This window comes from Stomoxys calcitrans, chromosome 5 (genome assembly GCF_963082655.1).
Source record: "Stomoxys calcitrans chromosome 5, idStoCalc2.1, whole genome shotgun sequence".
Lineage (NCBI taxonomy): Eukaryota > Metazoa > Arthropoda > Insecta > Diptera > Muscidae > Stomoxys > Stomoxys calcitrans.
The window spans coordinates 111950502-111974733 of NC_081556.1; the positions used below are offsets into that span (position 1 = coordinate 111950502).

A 24232-nucleotide genomic window follows, 5' to 3' on the forward strand; every position below is an offset into this window, starting at 1 on the left:
GGCCTTATCCTTAAGACTCGAACCAAGTGCCTTCGACAAAAGCTTTGCGAACCAGTCGTCTTTCGGCTAGTGGAGCTTGGAGCCGCTGCTCCACCAGTCGAGGTTTCAGTAGCTAACAACATGCTACAGCCTGATACCACCACCGCAACTGTTGGGTCTTTGGAGTCACCGGATCATCAATCACCTATCCTTCATTGACATAATTTTTTTTTCAATAATAATGACCCATTACGATATTTTTTTTTTTACAAACTTTAACAGACATTTTTTTCTTAAAAAAATCGTTTTCTTCTTACTTTATGACCATTTAGCGAAGAAAAGTAGATTTTAATGAATTTGACATTGAATCGCCATAAATTTTTTTTTAATATAGAAACCAACAAATGCAACAAGACATAAAAACGCTATCCCGAAATGTATTTCCTAAGAATTTTCAGAAAATTGTTTGTTTGAATTTCTTGGAAATAAAAAATTGCCCATTTTCCCCTAAAATATAACCTTAAAGGACGGGAAATTTTTTTTAGCAAGCTTAATCCATCTACTTAACGTTAATTCAAATTTCATTAGGATGCCTCTTTCCTTTTTTGACGTAACCAACACGCAGGGGATGTCCCGTATGTATGTAGCAATTAGGAAAGTTAAGGGTTGGAGGGGGAAAGAGGGAGTAGTGTTTAATGACATTCGTCTTAAATTTCTGAACATCAATGTCGGTGGGAAAAACATTAGACGGAAGTCGAATCCATATACGAATGGTTTGGGCGAAAATTAATTTTCTCGGTATTGCATGGTTCGGTCGCCAATCAATTACAAACGGGTGTGAGTTCAAGTCACACCCGTTTGTAATTGGCAAGTCTTGTATTCCTGGTGAACATCCTAACGTCAGGGATAAGAAGACGAATATCCCTGGAACACACGCCATGAAAATAACGATAGAGCAATACAACGCTACCCACATTCTGACGATGTTCAAGAGAATCAATAGAGTTGAATACTCTACTGTCCCCAATCAACTCCATCGCTCTCCTTTGAACCCGGTCAAGTACTTGTTGTCCAATTTGGCAGAAATTTTGCACAAAGTGTTCTGTTATGACTTTCAACATCTGAGCCTAGTACGGTCCAAATCGGTGTATAATCTGATATAGCTCCCATATAAACCGATCTCCCGATTTGACTTCTTGAGCCCCTGGAAGCCACACTTTTTGTACGATTTTGCTGAAATTTTCCACATAGTGTTCTGTTATGATTTCCAACAAAGGTGCCAAGTACGGTCCGAATCGGTCTCTAACCTGATATAGTTCCCATATAAACCGATCTCCCGATTTAACTTCCTGAGCCCCGGAAAGCCTCAATTTTTATCCGATTTGGTTGACATTTTGCGTGTAGTGTTCTGTGATGACTTCCAACAACTGGGCCTAGTACGGTTCAAATCGTTCTATAACCTGATATAGCTCCCGTATCACGATTGAATGTTTGAGCCCCTGGAAGCCTTAATTTTTGGCCGATTTTGCTATAATTTTGTACATAGTGTTCTGTTATGACTTCCAACAACGGTGCCAAGTACGGTCCGAATCGGTCTATAACCTGATATAACTCCCATATAAACCGATCTCCCGATTTGACTTCTTTAGCCCTTAAAAGCCGCATTTTTTGTCCGATTTGGCTGAAATTTTGCATATGGTGTTCTGTTATGACTTTCAAAAACTGTGGCAAGTACGGTCCGAATCGGTCTATAACCTGATAGAGCTCCCATATCACGATTGAATGTTTGAGCCCCTGGAAGCCTTAATTTTTGGCCGATTTTGCTATAATTTTGTACATAGTGTTCTGTTATGACTTCCAACAACGGTGCCAAGTACGGTCCGAATCGGTCTATAACCTGATATAGCTCCCATATAAACCGATCTCCCGATTTGACTTCTTTAGCCCTTAAAAGCCGCATTTTTTGTCCGATTTGGCTGAAATTTTGCATATGGTGTTCTGTTATGACTTTCAAAAACTGTGGCAAGTACGGTCCGAATCGGTCTATAACCTGATATAGCTCCCATATAAACCAATCTCCCGATTTGACTTCTTTAGCCCTTAAAAGCCGCATTTTTTGTCCGATTTGGCTGAAATTTTGCATGTAGTGTTCTGTTATGACTTCCAACAACTGGGTTTAGTACTGTTCAAATCGGTCTATAACCTGATATAGCTCCCATGTAAACCGATCTCCCGAATTGACTTCTTGAGCCCTTACAAGCCTCAATTTTTGTCCGATTTGACTGAAATTTTGCATATGGTGTTCCGTTATGATTTCCAACGACTGTACTAAGTAAAGTCCAAATCGGTCTATAATCTGATATAGCTCCCATATAAACCGATCTCCCGATTTGACTTCCTGAGCCCTTACAAGCCGCCTTTTTTATCCGATTTGGCTGGAATTTTGCATATGGTGTTCCGTTATGATTTCCAACGACTGTACTAAGTAAAGTCCAAATCGAACTATAACCTGATATAGCTCCCATATAAACCGATCTCCCGAATTGACTTCTTAAGCCTTTACAAGCCGCATTTGTTGTCCGATTTGGCTGAAATTTTGCATGTAGTGTTCTGTTATGACTTCCAACAACTACACTACGTAAAGTCCAAATCGGTCTATAACCCGATCTGCCGATTTGACTGCTTGAGTCCGTACAAACCTAATTTTTTATTCAATTTGATTGGAATTTTGCATGCGGTGTTCTGTTACGACTTCCAGCAACTGCGCCGAGCACGGTCCAAATCAGCTCCCATAAAAACCGGTGACTCGATTATCCTTGTTCGGTTCTAAGAAGCTTTCTTTAATGCTGGATTGGAACTGATCCTTAACCCCCTATCTACTCATCTACATTGCTTTTTCAGTAAGATAACCAAAGGTCTACTAAGCCCAAATTTGAATACAACTCTGTGGTTTATAGCTTCATTGCTATAGCGAAATTTTGCTGATGCGATCATCTTTATCGTGTCTTTTTCACATGCTTCTCATGTGTTTAGTTCATTATAATTTCCATTTAATCATTATCTAACTCATTTGGCGCTTGATACTTAAATCTCAAGAATCATATTTTGATATACCAGAATATTTCAAAGGAATTTCTACACACTCACGCACACACTCACACACATGCCATCAACATAGTGTTCAACCTGTTGTTGGACCAATTCATTTATCGCAGAGGCTAGTTGTATTGGCAATCAACGAATTAGGTAGCACTCTGCCATTTGTTTTAAAGTCTTTGATTTTCCTTCCTAATGAATGGCGCGAAAATAAATCATTCTTTTGTGCCTGCTGCCAAAAGCAAACAAAAACAAACTCTTGTTATATGTAAATTATAATCGCTTTGACGTTCGATGTCATTGTTCATCCATAATCCCATCTGTCTCTATAGCATATGGTGATGGGCTCCAATCATTTGTTGGATTCGCAACAACAGCTACAAAAATTTTGAATTTGTGGGTTTGAGTCGTCTTTTTGGCATCTATGTCTCTTCCGTCTTTTTGCCAGCAATATTTTAGATTTCGATGATTTTGTTTACGGAAGTGTTATAACTGTCATAACAATAATAATGTGAATATATTTGATCAAAATTTCTGAAAAACCAACAAAAAAAAAATAATCTGGTCAGCTGGTCTTAGAATTTTATGAATCTCTAATGAGTTCTTCTCCAACATGGTGACAAATTTAGAACGATGTCTATAAGACACGCCCATGTCTTTGAAGATTTATGCTGGAATTCAAATGTTACACAAAGGAATGTGATTTAAACATGATGTGAAGATAAGATAACACAACTAAAAACAGGTTGCAAACAAAATTGTGATCTTTGGCTATGTCCACAAAGTTTGATAGAATTTTTCTCTTGTCAATGAATACTTCGATTTTGGTGGACTGTGGGAATCAAGTTATGCGGCTTATGAAAATAAAGTAATGCAGATCTATGGCAGCATTCCGATTTTTCATGTTAGTCTTTACTAAATTACGGGCTTGTCTGTCATTCTGAATTAGTCTTGGAATTGTTTCTACAACTGTGGTGTATAAGTTTTGGCGTCTAATTGTAAATTTATTTTTTTACCACTCGGCGGTTCAAAAATAGTAAATTTTCCCATGAACATTCCATTATGGAATAGCTGGGGTGATTTTTTCATATCAATGAGTGCTGTCCATTCAAGTTTAAGTTCAATATCAAGGGATCTTTTTCTAGAAATTTGAAGCAATGAGACCCTTTGTAACTCCCTTTGCCCCTCGCTATCCTTGGCTTAATTCTGCACTCTTAACAAATACTCAGAAGCAATACGAAGTGAACTTAATTTGAGTCATTCCGGGCGATTTTTTCGGTAATTAACTAGTCTACCACCAACCAACCAAGAGAATAAAAATCTACCAATTTTGGTAGGAACCTACCAAAGACGGCAACACTGATTATGTCCTGTTTAATTCCGATAACCATACTCAGATGTGCCTTTTCAAATGACAACAGACTATCGATTTCGAAATTTCGTTCCACAGAAGCTTTTTTTACTCACACCCGGCTGTTGAATTCCAGCGATTTAACCATGTATCCTTATAACGCTCCTTAATTCCGTGAAAAATTTTCAATAGTGGTGGGTATACATCCGATATTGACACAAGAGCAAGGCATGCATCCGATCTCGTAAGCATGTCCACCTTCTCATTTTCTATGATATCCTTATGTCCGGGAACCCAGCATAAAGCCAGATTATGATTCCTCTAAAGGTACAGATGTTAGATCAATCGATACCTCTGGATAGCACAATCTCTGCCGCCCTAGATATCACAAAGACCTCTGCCTGGAAAATGCTGCAGTCACCATGCATTCTGTCAGAGTCGCTATCCCAATATAGTCGGCGCTCTACTATATCCATCGGTACATGTAAGTCGTCAGCAGTTCTTTCAATGTGCTGTCCAGCATACTGGAGTGTTTTCCTAAGCAGGTCTTAACAGAGTCCTCTCTGGCGACTCTTTTATAAACAAATTGATCAGCTGTATTTTCATTACAACCACAAGGGACCTTGTCGCAGTAGTGCCCATAGACCCAGTCATGAATCTCAAGGCAAGCATATTTACCCTGTCTAGATCGCGCACATGTGTCCCTTTATCAGTCAGCGGCCACCAAACATTACAGCCATACATAAAAACTGGCCTTACCATCGCCGAGTAAAGCCCCGTGCCTCAACCTAAGCCGTAGGCAACACTTACTTCCTATAAGCTTCTGACAGCAGTTAAGAGCAGCAAAGGCCTTCTATACCCGCGAGGCTCTGTTCAAGTTCCAGTCCAATTTACCATCAAGAATAACGCCAAGAAATTTAGCCGATTAAGCCAACTCCAAAGTTACCCCCTACATCGTGGGTAGTTCCAACTCCGTAATCATTCTCTTTCATCTGAACAAGATCAGTTCCATTTTTATAGGATTCACCCTTAGCCCATAATTTGGACGGATACAATTGCAAACAACAGAGCTGTAATGATTTTTAAACAGGTAAAAGCGTGCTAAGTTCGGCCGGGCCGAATCTTGGGAACCCACCACCATGTATTCTGTTGAAATATGGGAGCTATATCATGTGGTGGACCGATTTGAACCGTGCTTAACACAGTTGTTGGGAGTCCTAACAGAACACCATGTACAAAATTTCAACCAAATCGGATGAAAATTTCGGCTTCCAGGGGCTCAGGCAGTCAAATCGGGAGATCGGTTTATATAAGAGCTATATTATGTTAAAACCCGTTTTGGACCATACTTGGCACACTTGTTGAGAGTCATAACAGAACACCATGTACAAAATTTCAGCCAAATCGGATAAAAATTTCGGCTTCCAGGGGCTCAGGAAGCCAAATCGGGAGATCGGTTTATATGGAAGATATATCATGTTAAAGACCGATTTGGACCGTACTTGGCACACTTGTTGAGAGTCATAACAGAACACCATGTACAAAATTTCAACTAAATCGGATAAAAATTTCGGCTTCCAGGGGCTCAGAAAGTCAAATCGGGAGATCGGTTTATATAAGAGCTATATTATGTTAAACCCGATTTCGACCATACTTGGCACACTTGTTGAGAGTCATAACAGAACACCACGTACAAAATTTCAGCCAAATCGGATAAAAATTTCGGCTTCCAGGGGCTCAGAAAGTCAAATCGGGAGATCGGTTCATATGAGAGCTATATCAGGTTATAGACCGATTTGGACCATACTTGGCACAGATGTTGAAGGTTCTAACAAAATACTATGCGCAAAATTTGAGCCAAATCGGACAAAAATTGTGGCTTTGATGGGCTCAATAAGTCAAATCGGGAGATCGGTTTATATAGGAGCTATATGCGGTTCTTGACCGATTTGAGCCGTACTTGGCACAGTTATTGAGAGTCATAACAGAGCACTATGTACAAAATTTCAGCGTAATTGGATGGATATTTCAGCTCTATCCTGCTATTTCAGCTCTATTCCAGCTATTTCAGGGGCTCAAGAAGTCAAATCAGGTTCTTGACCGATTTGGACCGTACTTAGCACAGTTGTTGGATGTCAAAGCCACAGTTGTTGAAAGGCAAATCTGACAAGAATTGTAGGACAAAAGTTGTGGCTTGTAAGGGTTCAAGAATTCAAAGAGGGAGATCGGTTTATATGTCAGGTTGTTGACCAATTTAAACCATACTGGGCACAGCTGTTGAAATTCAAAGCCACAGTTGTTGACAGTCAAATCTGACAAAAATTGTGGCTTCCAGGGACTCAAGAAGTCAAATCGGGAGATCGGTTTATATGGGAGCTATATCCAAATTGGAACCAATATGGCCCCATTGCAATCCCCAACGACCTACATCAATATAAAGTATCCGTGCAAAATTTCAAGCGGCTATATCAACGCGTTCAACCACTATCGTGATTTCGACAGACGGACGAATTTCGAATCAAAATTTCGAGACAATCAAGAATATATACACATTATGGGGTCCTAGATCAATATTTTGAGGTGTTACAAACGAAATGACTAGATTAATATATCCCCATCCTATTGTGGTGAGTACAAAAAGGTTCATGTCAAGTTTTTTCCTTCTCAATATCAAAACATACTTCCTTTTTCCTGAAATTTAAAGCAGTGAGACTCCTTGTAACAATATTTTGCCCTTCAATATCCTCGGTTTTATTTTGCTCTCTTAACGAATAAACGACAAGAAGTGAAATAATTTTAAGTTGTACCCTGCAATTTTTTTTAATTAAAAACCTTCCCAAAATTACGTTCAGCCTGCCAACCTACCAAGGGAATAAAATCCCACCAATTTTGATAGAAACCTACCAGAAACGGCAACACTGGTCATGGGCTAACCTCTCTTTCCCAAATGTTTTGAAAATTTTTTATGCCATAAATTTGGTCACCAATGCTTTCGCCATCGACCAGTACCAACTAATTTTTGGAAATTTTTGTTCTAAAACCATTTTGATAATTGGTCAAACGTCGGATAAGAATATTTCATATCAATAATGGAAAATATTCATGAAAACTAGTCTTATTAACATTTCATTAAAAACAGTAGCCAGCATAAATAAAAGCAACAATAAATATGAATGCGAAACATGTTCTCAAGCATAGAGGATAACAAATTCTAGAAAATATCATTTAGAATATTTTATTAATGCTATGCATAGTTAAATTTTTCTCTGATTTCTTAAGAAATTTCTTTTTATAGAATTTGGGTACACCAAAATATTTAAAGGTCAATTTTAATCAAAGTGCTTATATGCATTATTTGCCCAAATTTTCGTGGACTGAAATGGAACCCGAATATACATAGCTCCCATTTAAAAAGATTTTACTTTTTATACCTATCATCATAGGATTGCCACAGTTTGTAATTCAACCGGTGATACATCATCAGGGCCTGGCGACTTAAAGGAGTCGAAACTTCTTATCACCCAAAGATTTTCGGCTCAGACACAATTTCCCTAATTACCTCCGACGAATGCATGCCAGTGACAATGTGTATCAATGAGTAGTTCTAGTGTTTCCTCTAGACATTGTCCATAAATTCTCTGACTTTTGATTTTAAGTCAGAGAATACATCTAGAGGTCTCAGATGTGTCCTCCACGGATTTGTTTTGAGCCTTCCTCAGCTCGACCTTACATTTTCTAAGCTCAGGTTTAGCTCAGCCTTAGATCAAGCAGCTCCTGTGTTCACCTTGGCGGTCGCTCTTTATCCCTTGGCTGTGAACTAAGACCTGCTGACACAAGCGAGTCATTCAGGGCCTACGTGACCGCTTGACCATTTTTTCTATATCCTCTGCAGTTTCCACCTCCTTTTCTGGTCTAGAAGGGATAGACGTGCAGAATTTGTGCCCAATCCGTCTTGCTTCCGTTTAGCCGAGGGACTACTTCTGCAGTATTTTCCCCAAGGTTGAAACTATTGGGTTGCCCAAAAAGTAATTTCATATAGTCGGCGTTGACAAATTTTTTCACAGCTTGTGACTCTGTAATTGCATTCTTTCTTCTGTCAGTTATCAGCTTGCTTAAAAAAAAAAGTGTAAAAAAAGTATATTTGATAAAAGATCATTCTAAGTTTTATTGAAAATGCATTTACTTTCTTTTAAAAAATCCGCAATTACTTTTTGGGCAACCCAATAATATAACGAAGATCAGAGAACACTGTGGTCATCCAACACTTCCCAGCAATATATTATTGCGCTTATATCTTCCGATACAAAAGTAATATCTGGTACCTCCTGCCAGTTCCTGGTAATAAAGGTCGGTCTATCCCCTTTATTACAAATCGTCAGATTGCTCACCCCTTTCGTTGACATCCGAACTTTCCCACGTCTGGTGATGTGCATAAGCATCACTTCCTACAATGAGGCTCTTCATCCCTGGTTCAACATGCAACTTAATGTTTGAAGGCGGCATCTCTGGATCATGACATATCTAGGGGCATATTTAGTGACACCGAAGAGGCCTTAGATTGGTGGAGATTTATCTGCTGAAACCAGACTAAAGTCAGGATTCAGAACTTCCACAACTGTTTCGTTGGCCTCGTCTTCCGATTCCGCCAGAATTTCATTCTCACAAGATTCATTAGATCTTGTCATGATGAGCTTCCGTACGCATCCAGGGGCAGGTGAGATAGCACTCTTCCTCAGAACACTGGACACTTGCGGTGTGGACGATTCCTCCTTAGATGCTTCACTAGCAGCTGCTGTCGAAGTTCCGTCCTTCCCCGCTGGGTTTACATTCCCTTAGTCTTCCAAGTATGCATTCAGGATCTGAGAGAATCCTTGGTATTCAAGCATGCGCCATTGGTCGAGAAGGAATATCTTCCTTCTTGACTAAATCTAGTGCTGCACCTGGGCAGATAGCACAAAATTTTTTTAGCGCACAACGATACATTTCAATTGAGTGTTGATCGTCGAATGCAATTAGTCTGTATTGGCCCTGATACCAGCCTGTAGCGTCACAAATTGGAGAAGATCCAAGAAATTCCCCAAGGACATCAGAGTATACTGATGACAGTCCATTGACTATACCACTCCATCTGTCCCTAGCGATATTAGCAAAGGTTTTTGGACCCATCGTACTATTGTTCGTCCTAGTTCTTTTAGGCATGGAATGCCCTCCAGGTACCCGCAGCCTTTTGGCTGACTGCGGTGCAGTTTCCGAATCTAGACCTGTAGTCTTTGGGGTAGCCTGTGCAGCGAATCCCCGAGCTCAAATTAGGGAGTCTTTCTCCTTATTAGTGAAAGTCTTAGGATCATTCGCACCAAGCCTCTCAATAAACCTGAGGACGTTGCACCTTCTATTATTCCAACCTCTTAAAGAGCGTGCTGGATTGCCGGGGAAGGCCGATGGCCTAGGCAAATTATGGATGGGCGAAGATAGAATAGGTTCGGCCTTGTTTTTAAGACGCGAACCAGGTGTCTTCGTCAAAAGCCCCTGCTGACCAATCATCTGTCGGATAGTGGAGCCTGGAGCTGCCGCTCCACCAGTCGAGGTTTCAGTAGCAGACAACATGCTACGGCTTGATACCACCACCCCATTCTAAGCCTACTCCCGCGCTCCACTGGGACCAGACGTGGATCATAAACCGCCTAATTAATACCACTATCATAGCTATGCTTGAGTAACTTACATTTTTTTCTTCCAAAAATAATTACTTATTACGAGTTACAGAAAAATTCTTGCGGAGCGAAATAACAAATCCTTAGTTTTATAAGCTTCCCATAAATCTCTGTCACCACTGCCACTCGCCGCATTGGATGCCCTTCTCGCATTCTTCCTGATAATCCTCAGGAAGAATCAGGTCTCTGTTCCACCACCTCTTATCATTTTTTCTTTTCGGCCTTCTCATTGGACAAGCCAATCTAAAAGCAGACGTCACTGGGATCTCCAGCGCTTGAATCTGGATAGCTATAGCCACCACGCCTCGATTCCCAATTGAAATATCTTGAATCTTGCTTGCTTACCACATCTCTTGCTTGCGTTACCTCCACATGCAAATGTGGCTACAAAAACAACATGACTATCAATAGTACAAATTTGCCCATGAACATTCCCTTAAGGAACAGGGGCAAACTTCTCGCATATCAATGAGTGCTGCCCGATTCAAGCTCAATGATTTGGGTTTATTCTGTACAAACCCTTAACAATACAATAAATCTCTCCGGTAGGCACTAGTAGGTCCCTTATAACACTATTGGGTAAATGCCGCCAGGTGCTGGAGACTTGTATGATCCGAAGGAGTGTAAGTAACAAGTCACTTCGCCATATCACCCGCCTTACTGTTCTTCCCTCTTCCGTGGGTCCACAACCCAGAAAATGTATCTGAAAACAATTCAATAGAGTCTCCAGGAGCTTTCAGTCCATCCGGTTTCCGTTGGTTTCCCGTGAATGGAGTAACCTTGGCCAGTAGCTTGATTACTCAAGTATATTTTATATAAGAGAGCTCCTAGATCAACTCCACAAGTCCTCGATTTAGACTTTGTCACTTTCTTTAAGCTTATCCTTATGAGCTTCCCATAAATCACTGTCTGTCACTGCCACTTGACGCATTGAATGCATTTCTCGCATTCTTCCTGAGTTCCATTAGGTCTCTGTTCCAACATTAAAATGATCATTAATCAAAAAAAAAAAAAAACTAGGTTGACAAATGACAACATCATTGCAAATCGTCGAGGAAAGCGTTGTAGAAAATGTTGGCAAGATTGGTCAAACAATGTGCTTGTAGTGGCTCTTGGGGTGAAAATCTGGCTTATACATACATGATAGCTATATCTAAATCTGGGCCAATTTCTATGAAACTCAGCAATAATATAGAGAGTCATAAGAAAATCCTTCCTGCAAAATTTCGAGAGAATCGGGCAACAAATGAGCATTTTATTGCAGTATTACCGCAAATCGGACGAACATATATATGGGAGCTATAACCAAATCTGAACCGATTTTATTGAAACTCACCTGTAATGACGGGAGTCATAAAAAAATCCTTCCTGCTAAATTTCGAGAAAATTGGTTAACAAATGACAATTTTATTGCAGTATTACTGCAAATCGGACGAACATATATGTGAGAGCTATATCCAAATCTGAACCGATTTCGACCAAACATTTTGGATATTTTGAAAGTCGTCGAGGAAAGCGTTGTACAAAATTTTGGAAAGATTGGTCAATAAATGCGCTTGCAGTGGGTCTAGGAGTAAAAATCGGGCGATATATACATATATGAGACCTATATCTAAATGTGAACCGATTTCTAAGAAATTCACCAGTAATATCGAGAGTCATATGAAAATTCTTCCTGCCAAATTTCGAAAGAATCGGTTAACAAATGACCATTTTATTGCATTTTTTACTGAAAATCGGACGAACATATATATGGGAGCTATATCCAAATCTGAACCGATTTTTACCAATTTCAGTAGACTTCGTCTCTAGGCAGAAAATCATGCCCGTACCAAATTTGAAGACGATCGGATGAAAATTGCAACCTGTAGTTTGTACACAAATTAACATGGACAGACGGACAGACAGACAGACAGACGCACATACAATAGATAAATCGAATCAAAAAGTGATTCTGAGTCGATCGGTATACTTATCAATGGGTCCATCTCTCTTCCTTTTGGGTGTTACAAACTAATTCACTAAGTTATAATACCCTGTACCACAGTAGTGGTGTAGGGTATACAAAAAACAAGGATCATGAAGCCCTGCAACGTGGTTTTCAAAATTATCATGAAGCATGAAGAAGCTCAGCTGGGAGCTACCGAACGCGTCCATAGGTTGCGGATAGTGGGATGATCCATAAACTGAGTAACTGCAACTGTAGTAGTGGACAATCAGCCGTATCAAGTGAAAGGCCGGGCGCTACTGACTCTTGCTTAAAATGAGTACCTATAATGCTCGATATGTTATTGGCGAGTTATTGGCGCCTTTAAATAACCGATGGCCATAACGTTCTCGCGGCATTCGGAACAGAACGAGCTTTTTCACCTATCGAGCTTCAAAAGGAACACTACCTCCACATGCAAATGTATTAACCATAACATGATGATCATCAATAGTACAAATTCTCAATTCTAAAGTATTCTTCCCATATGGCTATGGCTTCACTAAAGTCCTCAAAATAAATGTTCTTCAAATAAATATTTATAAAGCATCTCAAATCACAGCAAGCAAACAAAATTATATAATAGTCGATTTTATGAGCAGTTTATTGTCTTCTTGCTTTAATTCACCACATTATGGCATATTCAAAGCAACTTTCAGCTTTGATTCAAAACTTAAATGGCCAACGACCATGCCATATACCATGATAGACTTAGTTTTGTCTGTCTCAAAAATATATCTGGTTCTAGTGAATGTTCCCTGTCATGTTTCCATTAGCCAATGATATAAACATCAGTCAAGAGGGAGAGAGATTGACAAAACAAAGCAAACTATTTTTCGATTAAAATCCAATCTGATTTAATTTAGTTCATATTCCAATTAGCATAAACCAATGACACACAAACTGGTTGACTTAAAATTAAAACTTTGGAAAATTATTTAAATTTAGACAGAGACTATAGAAAAGATCTAGAAGAATTTATATAAGTCAGGTTATATTACTTCTTCAAACAATACTGACTAAAACTTGAATAAGGACGAGGTTTTAAAAAGAACATTGGACACAGCAGGTTATGGACCGGCTCTAAGAAAAATTTTTTCGCTTCATTGTCTCTTTTAGCAGCAAAGCAAAAACAAGTAAAAGCATGAGCCGGGTCGAATCTTGGGTTCCCACCACCATGGATTCCTCAAAAAATTTACCCTTATTAAATGAATTTGTCTTGAAGTACTTAGGACTCAAGTTGTCATATCGGGATATCGATACTTAAGGCCCTTGGCACGGATGTTGTAAGTTATAAGCTAGGTTTTTGGCCAAATTTCAGCCAAATCCGGTGAAAATTAAGGCTCCTAAGAGATGAAGATGTCAAATCCGGAGATCGGCATATATGGGGGCTATATCAGTTTATAGACCGATTCGGATCATACTTTGCATGGATATTGGAAGTCATAATACAAGTCCTTGTTCCAAATTTCAGCAAAATTGGATAAAAATGGAGGCTTCCAATGGCTCAAGAGTTCTAATCCGGGGATGGGTTTACATGGGGGAATCAGATAATACTTGACATGTATACTGGAAGTTCTAACTCAAGTCTATATTCCGAATTTCAGCGAAATCGGATGAAAATTGAGTCTTCTAAGGGCTCAAGAAGTCAAATCCGTGGATGGGTTTATATGGGGCCTATATCAGTTTATAGATCGATTCGGACCATAGTTGGCACTGATGTTGGAAGTCATAACACAAGCCCTTGTTCCAAATTTCAGCCAAATCGAAGGAAAATTGTGGCTTCTAAGGGCTCCAGAAGTCAAATCCGGGGATGGGTTTATATGGGGGCTATATCAGTTTAAAGACCAATTTGAGTCATGGAGGTTGCAAGGCAGAACTCAAGTATTCGTTCCAAATTCCAGCGAAATCGGAAGAAAATTGGGGCTTCTAAGGGCTCAAGAAGTCAAATCCGTGAATCGGTTATTATAGGGGGCTATATCAGATTATAGACCGATTCGAATCAAACTTGGCATAGATGTTAGAAGTCGAAACTTAAGTATTTGTTCCAAATTTTAGCCAATTCGGATGAAAATTAAGGCTTCTAGGATCGATTTAAATGGATCTGAACAGATATGTCTCATTTGCAATTCCTAACGACCTATATGAACTAGAAGTATCTGTGGAAATATTCAAATGGCTAACTATACGCATTCGACCGCTATCGTCATTCCGCTAGACGGAGGGACATGGCTAGATCGAGACATTCCAGAGTATAAAGGGTGATTTTTTAGCTATTTTGTTTTTGGCACCACTAGTTTTAATAGCTTACTCACGTTTCGTGTTTTGTTTCACTGTGAAACATTTCAGTTTGGTCAATTATTTAACTATGAATCGTCTTACAAACGAATAACGCCTGCAAATTATTAAATTTCATTACTAATCCAACATCGGTTTTTGGCTCGATGGGTATGAAAATAAGCAGAACTGTCGATTTTGGAGTGAAAAAGAGAGGATCAGCCATAAGCATTGCAAGAGCTACCAATGCATCCAGAAAAAGTTACAGTTTGGTGCGGTTTATGGGCTGCTGGCATCATTGGACCGTACTGCTTCAAATATGATACGTGCTATATTAAGAAAGTCCATCGCATTCATCATTTTTCAAACATCAACCATCAGTTGTTGCCTCAATGGGTATGAAAATAAGCAGAACTGTCGATTTTGGAGTGAAGAAGAGAAGATCAACCAGAAGCATTGCAAGAGTTACCAATGCATCCAGAAAAAGTTACAGTTTGGTGCGGTTTATGGGCTGGTGGCATTTTTGGACCGTACTTCTTCAAATATGATACGTGCTATATTAGGAAAGTCCATCGCATTCATCATTTTTCCATCATCAATCATCAGTTTTTGGCTCAATGGGTATGAAAATAATCAGAATTGTCGATTTTGGAGTGAAAAAGAGAGGATCAGCCATAAGCATTGCAAGAGCCACCAATGCATCCAGAAAAAGTTACAGTTTGGTGCGGTTTATGGGCTGGTGGCATCATTGACCGTACTTCTTCAAATATGATACGTGCTATATTAAGAAAGTCCATCGCGTTCATCATTTTTCCATCATCAATCATCAGTTTTTGGCTCAATGGGTATGAAAATAATCAGAACTGTCGATTTTGGAGTGAAAAAGAGAGGATCAGCCATAAGCATTGCAAGAGCTACCAATGCATCCAGAAAAAGTTACAGTTTGGTGCGGTTTATGGGCTGGTGGCATCATTGGACCGTACTGCTTCAAATATGATACGTGCTATATTAAGAAAGTCCATCGCATTCATCATTTTTCAATCATCAATCATCAGTTTTTGGCTCAATGGTTATGGAAATAAGCAGAATTGTCGATTTTGGAGTGAAAAAGAGAGGATCAGCCATAAGCATTGCAAGAGCCACCAATGCATCCAGAAAAAGTTACAGTTTGGTGCGGTTTATGGGCTGGTGGCATCATTGGACCGTACTTCTTTAAAGATGATACGAATCGTAACGTAACTGTAATTGGTGAATGCTACCGTGAGATGATATTCAACTTTTTTTACCCAAAATGCAAGAGCTTGACTTGCATAACATGTGGTTTCAACAAGACGGTACCACATGCCACACAGCATGCTTAACAATGGACTTATTGAGAAGCGAGTTCGATGAACACTTTATTTTACGTTCGGGACCGGTCAATTGGCCACCTAGATCGTGCGATTTAAGGCATTTACACTATTTTTTTGTTGGGCTATGTTAAAGCTCATGCCTATTCAGACAAGCCCGCTTCAATTGACGCATTGAAAGACAACATTGAAAATTTAATGAATTTATCTGAATTTTATGTGTTTTTATTTTTGAAAAACTTTCCTATAGCTCTAAAAAATCACCCTTTGTATATTTTATTGGGTCGAAGATTAATATTTTTTCAAGGTGTTAGGTTAGGTGCAAGCGGCTAACTTTACAGTAGGCTTATTAATTGTATATTAAAATTTTGTGTATTTTATTTTTATACCCTCTATTATAGGATGGGGGTGTACTTATTTCGTCATTCCCTCAGTAACAATTCGAAATATTCGTCTTATGTCTCGTAAGACCCCATAAAGTAAATATGGTTTTCCCCTCCTAATGCTGGCTACATTTGTGAGGTATCGCAGCAAAGAGGTGTCGCAGTTCGGACCCGACTATAAAAGGAGGCCCTTTATCATTGAGCTTCAACTTGAATCGGACTTTACTCATTGACATGTGAGAAGTTTGCCCCTGTTTCTTAGTGTTCATGAGAAAAATTTGTATATTTGTTGTAGATCAGTTGGGACTGCCAATGGGCCAAATCGGTCCATGTTTTGATATAGCTACCATACAAACCGATCACCCGATAAGACTTCTTAAGTTTTTAGAGGTGGCAGTACTTATCCGATTTGGCTGAAATTTCGCACAAGGTGTTTTGTTTTGATTTATAATATCAAATATGGTCTTAATCGGTTCACTCTGATATAGCTGCCATATTAACTGATCTTGGATCTTGACTTTTTGGGCCTCTTGAGTGCGAAAGTTTTTACCGACTTAGCTGAAATTTTGCACAAGGAGTTTTGTTTTGACTTTCAACAACTGTGCTAAGTATGGTTCAAATAGGTTGATAACCTTATATAGCTGTCATACAAACCGATCTTCAGATTTGACTTCATGAGCTTCTAGATAGCGTTATTAGCACCAGATTTGGCTGAAATATTGCACGTAAAGTTTTGCCCACCGTAGCGCAGAGGTTAGCATGTTCGCCTGTTACGCTGAACGACTGGGTTCGAATCCTGGCAGGAGCATTAGAAAAATTTTCAGCGGTGTTTGTCCTCTCCTAATGGTGGCGACATTTGTGAGGTACTTTACCATGCAAAAACTTCTCCCTAAAGAGGTGTCGCTCTGCGGCACGCCTTTTGGACTCGGTTATAAAAAGGAGGTCCCTTATCATTGAGCTTAAAATTGAATCGGAAAGCACTCATTGATTTGTGAGAAGTTTGTTCCAGTTCCTCAATGGAATGTTCATGGGCAAATTTACATTTGCAAAGTTTTGCTATGACTTCCAACAACCGTGCCAAGTATGGTTCAAATAGGCTATTAACATGATATAGCTCACCAACCAACCCAATAAACCGGAGGGCCGATTTGTCTTCTTGAGCCTCCAAAAGGCACAATTACTAGTCGATTTGGCTGAAATTTTGCACAATGACTTCTCCAATATACATGCATGGTCTGAATTCGACTGTAGCCTAACATAGCTCCCATATAAACCTGATAAACCATAACCTGATATAGCTCCAATAGCATTGCAAGTCTTATCCATTTTTTGCCTATAAAGAGATACCGGCCAAAGAGCTTGACAAGTGTGATCCATGGTGGAGGGTATCTAGGATTCGGCCCGCCTGAAATTAGCACGCTTTTACTTTTTTGTTTTAACTGACATTGGCCTTGCGACAAGCTAAATTTATTTTTAGCATTAATTTGCCCATAAAATATATCAAGTTATTGTCACCTATATTTCCAGATCTTTATTTGTATCCTTCTAAAACAAATCCATTAAAATTTTAACTTTGATCTTAAAATTAATTGTTGTCAAGTTCACCCTTGTTGTAATCGAAAGATATAACGACTGGTGTTAATAGTATTATCCTTCAAACATGCATTAATTTTTGCTTCCTTTTAATGTATGATTGTTTTGCTTTTGTATAAACAAAAATCATTTCATTAACACTTCCAGTTATTTTGAGTAACTTGAATGAATTAATGTGAATATTTATGAGAGTAGCGTTAAATACGAAAATGTCAAATATTTAAATTTATTATAAAAAAAAAAGGCATAAAAATAAAACAACATTGCATGGTGATGAGAGAATCATTTTTGAATCGCGAATTGTCTTTTTGTTTCGTCCATTGTAAAACCACAGGAACAGGAGAAGGAAGATGTTCTCTAATTCCTATCGTTGAACCATCCAGATCGCTTTCAAAAGCCCAACAACATGCAAATGTTCACATCCGCTAAATCAGACAAGTTCTCAAAGAAATGAGAATGTAAAGTGCAACTCCTTCTGACTGTCAGTGCGTGACACACATACAGCTGATGTTTTATAGTCTCTTCATCCTCGACGTCCTCACAGTTTCTGTGAAGAAGTGGTTACTAGCAACCTTCAGTCTGTCAGCATGTTTTTCGATCGGATAGTGACCTTGTCATGACGGACACAATGACTGAGACGTCTGTTCTAGCCAGCGACAGCAAAGCGGTAGACCTCTTCAAGTCTAGATTGGGCCACATAATTTTGTAGTATTCACAACCCCCTACTTTGTGACCACCTGTCATTCGTTGCCCTTCGAGCCTGATCCTAAACACTAAGCTTACCTGTCGTTGGAGGCTTACCTACCGATTCCAGTTCCCTTGGAATGTGTAAGAAAGTTTCTAGTTTCGCAAGATCGTCTGCTCTAAAATTCCCTGGGATATCTCTGTGGCTCCGCACCCAGACCAGGTGAATTTGTAACTGTTAAGCCATATCTGTGAGAGATCCGCCAAAGACGAGGGCGGTTTTTGAATTCAGAAATATATTGTCTGATATTTATGCCAATCGCCGTTATGTCATTTTATCTCAGCCATTCCATCACTTCTTAAATTGCAAGGATCTCCGTTGATACACAGTGCTCGGGTAACCTTCTCGATATGACCAGTCCTAGTTCTTCAGACTAAACCTCATAGCCCACCTGTTCATCTAGTTTGGAACCAGCCTTATTGAAATCTGTCTGTCTTACTAGGGATATTGCACTTCCAATCAGTTCTATCAGATATAGCGGTACAATAAATTTCATCAAAGAACAGCTCAGGCAATGTATAATCCCCCCTGAACATCGGCCATTGTATCAAGGATAATACAGCGCCCGCAACCGCCACATGACCAAGGTGAAAGCTCCCTTAACCTCGCAGCGGCCATCAGCATACGCGACCACTTTTACGCCTTTTTCTTCTATGGACAATAATACAGTGTGCGCCAACGTCCTCGCGTTAACACCATACTACCTGATGCATTCAGTGGTCGCCCGGATCTCCACCGGCCGGACCGCATTTTGGTCAAGCAGTCGAAAAAATGTCACCGTCGCTGAATTTGCAATGTAGACCCCAGGCCAACTTTGATCCATTTGTCCAGCGTTAATACAAGACTGTCCCGCTGTCAGCAGTCTCTCGCGCTCGACCTCAAGTGATGGTCTTGTTGTCGCCACTAGGTTCGTTAAACGGTATTGAGTCTCCACCCACTGCACTGCCTAATGTCTCAATATGAGGATCTTTACCCATCATAGTATTCCCAATCTGGCACAGAGGTTAGCATGTCCGCCTATGACGCCGAACGCCTGGGTTCATATCCCGGCGTGAACAACAGAAAAATGTTCAACGATGGTTATCCCCTTACTAATGCTGGCAATATTTGTGAGGTATACTGCCATGTTTAAACTTCTCTATCAAGTGGTAGAGAAGGGGGCCCTTTATCGTTGAGCTTAAACTTTCATCGGACTGCACACTGACCTTGTTCCTTAGAGGAATGTTCATGGAAAATTTAGTAGTAGTATTAGTAGTCTTCCCAATCTTGAATTAGGCAACATTGTTCCCGTAGAGCGCCATGCTTTTAGTTTTAGCCAAACTTGTTACGGTGACTTGTTCAATGCCCTCTTCTCATCCCTTGGTTTTGTTTACCTAAAAATCTCACCATGCTTTCCGTTGTGAATTTACTACCCTATCCCTTGATGAAGACCGTTGTCTTTGTGGGGGGATACCCATATTTCTCACCAGGTCGAGCTTTGCGCCCCCGCGAGAGGCGATACTTCTGACAAGCTTTTTGACGGTGTCAATACATTCCGCAGACGCAAAACGCAGCGTATAGATGTCCCTCTATACTCTCAGCTCATCATTTGCATGGGTGGGCCCTCTTCAGAGTTCCACACATGTTCGGAAATACGCTCGTTAACCAGATCCTCCACTTGGAACCGATAGAATTCCTCCAGTTGGTTGAATTCTACCGGATGGACCCTCTTCAGAGTTCCACACATGTTCGTAAATCCGCCCGTTAACCAGACCTCCACTTGGGACCCATAGAACTCCACCAGATGTTGGAATTCTACCGGAAGCACTGAGTATATCGATGACATCATACGTCTGCTCATCACTGTTGTACTTCCTTGCCACTCTGGCGTAAAAGGGCGCCCCCTTACCTTTTTCAGCGACTACCTCCCCCTTCCGTGATGGCAGTGGCGTTCTTTAGGAAGTTACAGTCCGCCTTAAAGACTCAGCAGTCATGCGGGCTTCCTTCGCTTCTGTTCCGACCTTGTCTCCCTTCGCAGGACACTGTCTGGAGTCTTCATAGTGTGAGGACTGGCTTGATCTTCTTAGAGTATTTGAAAGCGGGGAGCTCTTTTTCAGCGTTTTAGCAGTGTTATGCTCTTAGGGAGATGTGATTATCTTTCCAGCTTCCGAAGATATGAATGTGAGATCTACCGATTTTGTTTCCCTTCGCAGGACGTCCGTCTGTCTGTCAAAAGAAAGCACGCTAACTTTTGAAGGAGTAAAGCTAGACGCTTGAAATTTTGCACAAATACTTCTTGTTAGTGTAGGTCGGTTGGCATTTTAAATGGGCTAAATCGGATCATGTTTTGATATAGCTGCCATACAAACTGATCTTGGGTCTTGACTTCTTGAGCCTCTAGAGGGCGCATTTCTCTTCCGATTTGACTGAAATTTTGCACATAGTGTTTAGATATCACTTCCAACAACTGTGCGATGTATGGTGCTAATCGGTCCATAACCTGATATAGCAGCCATATAAACCGATCTTGGGTCTTGACTTCTTGAGCCTCTAAACGGCGCAATTCTCGTCCGATTTGATTGAAATTTTGCACATAGTGTTTTGATATCACTTACAACAAATGTGCGATATTTGGTGCTAATCGGTCCATAACCTGATATAGCTGCCATATAAACTGATCTTGGATCTTAACTTATTGATCCGCTAGAGGGCGCAATTCTTATACGATTTGGCTTAAATTTTGCATGAGGTGTTTTGATATGACTTCCAAAAACTTTGATGAGTATGGCGCAAATAGGTACAAAACCTGATATAGCTGCCATATAAACCGATCTGGGATCTTGACTTCTTGAGCCTCTAGAGAGCGCAATTCTCATCCGATTTGGCACAAATTTTGTACAACGGCTCCTCCCATGCCCTTCAACATTCGCAATATGGTCAGAATCGATCTATAGCTTGATACAATTTCTATATAAACCGATCTCCCGATTTCGCTTCTTGAGCCCCTAATCGGACTATAACTTGTTATAGCTCCTCCTCTGTCCTTATTCATTATACTTTGTTTGCCTAAAAACAGATACTGCGCAAAGAACTCGACATATGTGACCATGATGGAGGAGTATATAAGATTCGGCCCGGCCGAAATTAGCACGCTCTTACTTGCTACAACTAACGACATTGACAAATTTTAAATTTCTTCCATTTTTCCCCTCCTTTCAGATATGAAACAGCAAATGGCATCAAGGGCGAAGAAACCGGCACCCTAAAGAAGGCCACATCACCAGACACTAGCGATGTTATCATTGCCAAGGGTTCCGTTTCGTATACCTCACCCGAAGGTAATCTAATCACTTTGAACTATGCTGCCGACGATGAGAATGGTTTCCAACCACAAGGTGATCATTTGCCCACTCCTCCACCAATCCCACCAGCAATCCAAAAGGCTTTGGACTACTTGTTGAGCTTGCCTCCTTCCAAACGTCGTTAAGCCTCAAGCAAGAAAGATCACATTTGACCAAGAAACAATACTTATGAAATTAAATGAAAGCCAATATCATCGCATTAAATATCAACAAAAGAGAGCATTTTTTTCTAAGTAATCTAAAAAAAAACGAGAATTAATTGAAAGCAAAGAAGGAATGATGTTTGAAAATAAATACTCTACAAAAAAAAATAAGAAAGTAACCAGGCAAGAGAGAAGAAAAACACATACACCAATGCAACTTTAAGTTTTCCCCTACTCTTGCACTTACACAAATTACACTACGAATATTCCATTTACAACACTCCAATTCTTATCTATGCATCACGCAAACAAAGTGAGTTTTGACATACCAAAAGATCTAAAAAAATATTTAATGAGGAGAAGAAAACATAAAATGAAACACTGACTGAATGAGCCATAAAAAAACCAAACGAATTTCGAAGAATCTCACTTTTAAACGCACACTCTCTTCACTTAGAGTTCTGATGATATTCTCATTTTTCTCCTAATTTCTTAATTCTTTTATTCTACATCTTCCAAAAATCCCCTTCAAAAGTCTTTCACATATCCAAGCTCTCTCCCCTACTCAATCACTCACACGAACACATTCTCTTGCTCTCTGAGGAACAAGTTCTCATTCTCTCTCACTCTCCCTCATAAACAGAATTAGTTATCTCCTTATTTGGAGACATTTATGTTGATGTCCTTGTTTTCTAATTAGTCGCCGGAACTTTGCCATTTCGGATACATGTGATATCACACAACACTGCTGCTAAATATTTGATCGTTTGTTTAATTGATAAAAGAGAATTTTTTTATACCGACACAGAGTAACACACATACATAAACAACTAGAACCTACAAGAGATACAGGAAAATTATGAACACATTTTTAGGCAGTCATAAGCATACAAGAAATTTTGCAACAATCACCATGTATGTACTATGTAAATATTTATAAATATTGAAGTTTTTTGTCTAATGTTTTATTTTTTAACTGATATTTTGTTTTATTTTTGTTATATGTTTATAATTGTGTAAATAAGTTATAAGTATGCAAATAAAGAATAAATGATTCTTTACAAAAATAAAAGGGAACTGGTGTTAAACGGTTTCTATTCCATTCATCACAGGAAGTGCTGTAATTTTGGTGTCAACACATATTCATATTCGAGCATATTCATATCCGACCATTGGTTGTCTTGAATTTTTGAGAATATCTACACTGTTTAAATTTGAAGTTTATCTGTATTGGAATATATTTTCATTAGACTTGGTATAAACCGGTCTTCCGATATAGCTTCTTAAGCATAATAAAGTCGTTGGGGATTACAAATGGCCTATATCGATTCAGAGTCGAAAACAGCTGTCATATAAAAAGGTACATAAATTTGACTTTTGGCTCTCAATACCCTCTCACACGCACATCCCATCCAGACAGGTACTTAAGTATGGGATATACCCTAGAAGCCTAAGATCGGACTATATGGCAGCTATATGCAGATCTGGACCGTTCTGGGCCAAATTAAACAAGTTACCCACCACCTCGGATATAAAACCACCTTTCGTCAAAGTCCGATGACAAGTGCATACCTTATGCCCCATAGCAACTTTATCGAAATATGTTCAGATTTGGACCAAATACTAATAAGTATATGTCATTTTTCAACTGTGTATAACAAAATATTGATCTTTTTAGTAGCTATTGGGTTGCCAAAAAAAAAAATTGCGGATTTTTCATATAGTCGGCGTTGACAAATTTTTTCACAGCTTGTGACTCTGTAATTGCATTCTTCCTTCTGTCAGTTATCAGCTGTTACTTTTAGCTTGCTTTAGAAAAAAAGTGTAAAAAAGTATATTTGATTAAAGTTCATTCTAAGTTTTATTAAAAATGCATTTTCTTTTAAAAAATCCGCAATTACTTTTTGGGCAACCCAATAGCTACTAAATGGTCGGTAAAAGTGTCCGATTTAGGGTTGTTTTGGGGGTTGGGGTGGTCCCCCTACCACTTGGTACGACAATTGGATATCAGATACGTTTTCTTATCTTAAATACCATTCATTTCCCATATTGTCGTGATTGGTCTAAATATATGTTTGGTAGGTTTTAGGGTGGGGCGGCCCCCCTAGGTACCCCATCCGAAATTTGGATACCAAATTTCTATTTTTAGGGTACTATATGAGAGCACACAAAAGTTCGCTTAAATTGCACCACCCATCTCTGAGATCTGGCGTTACTGAAAATTAGGGTAAGGGGAGGGTCTGCCCCCCGCCCCTCTTCAGTCGCCTATTTGCAGCA

At 39.5% G+C, this 24232-nt stretch overlaps 1 protein-coding gene across 1 annotated transcript in view; it reads left to right on the forward strand.

Annotated features, from left to right (window-relative positions):
* Positions 1–22370, forward strand: part of LOC106086352 (endocuticle structural glycoprotein ABD-4) — a 35473-nt gene extending 13103 nt beyond the window's left edge. Inside the window, exon 3 of the mRNA XM_013250989.2 lies at positions 21670–22370. Within this exon, the coding sequence (XP_013106443.1) occupies positions 21670–21937 (268 nt within the window). The 3' untranslated portion in view covers positions 21938–22370. The remainder of the gene's footprint in view (positions 1–21669) is intronic.
* Positions 22371–24232: the final 1862 nt, after the last annotated feature.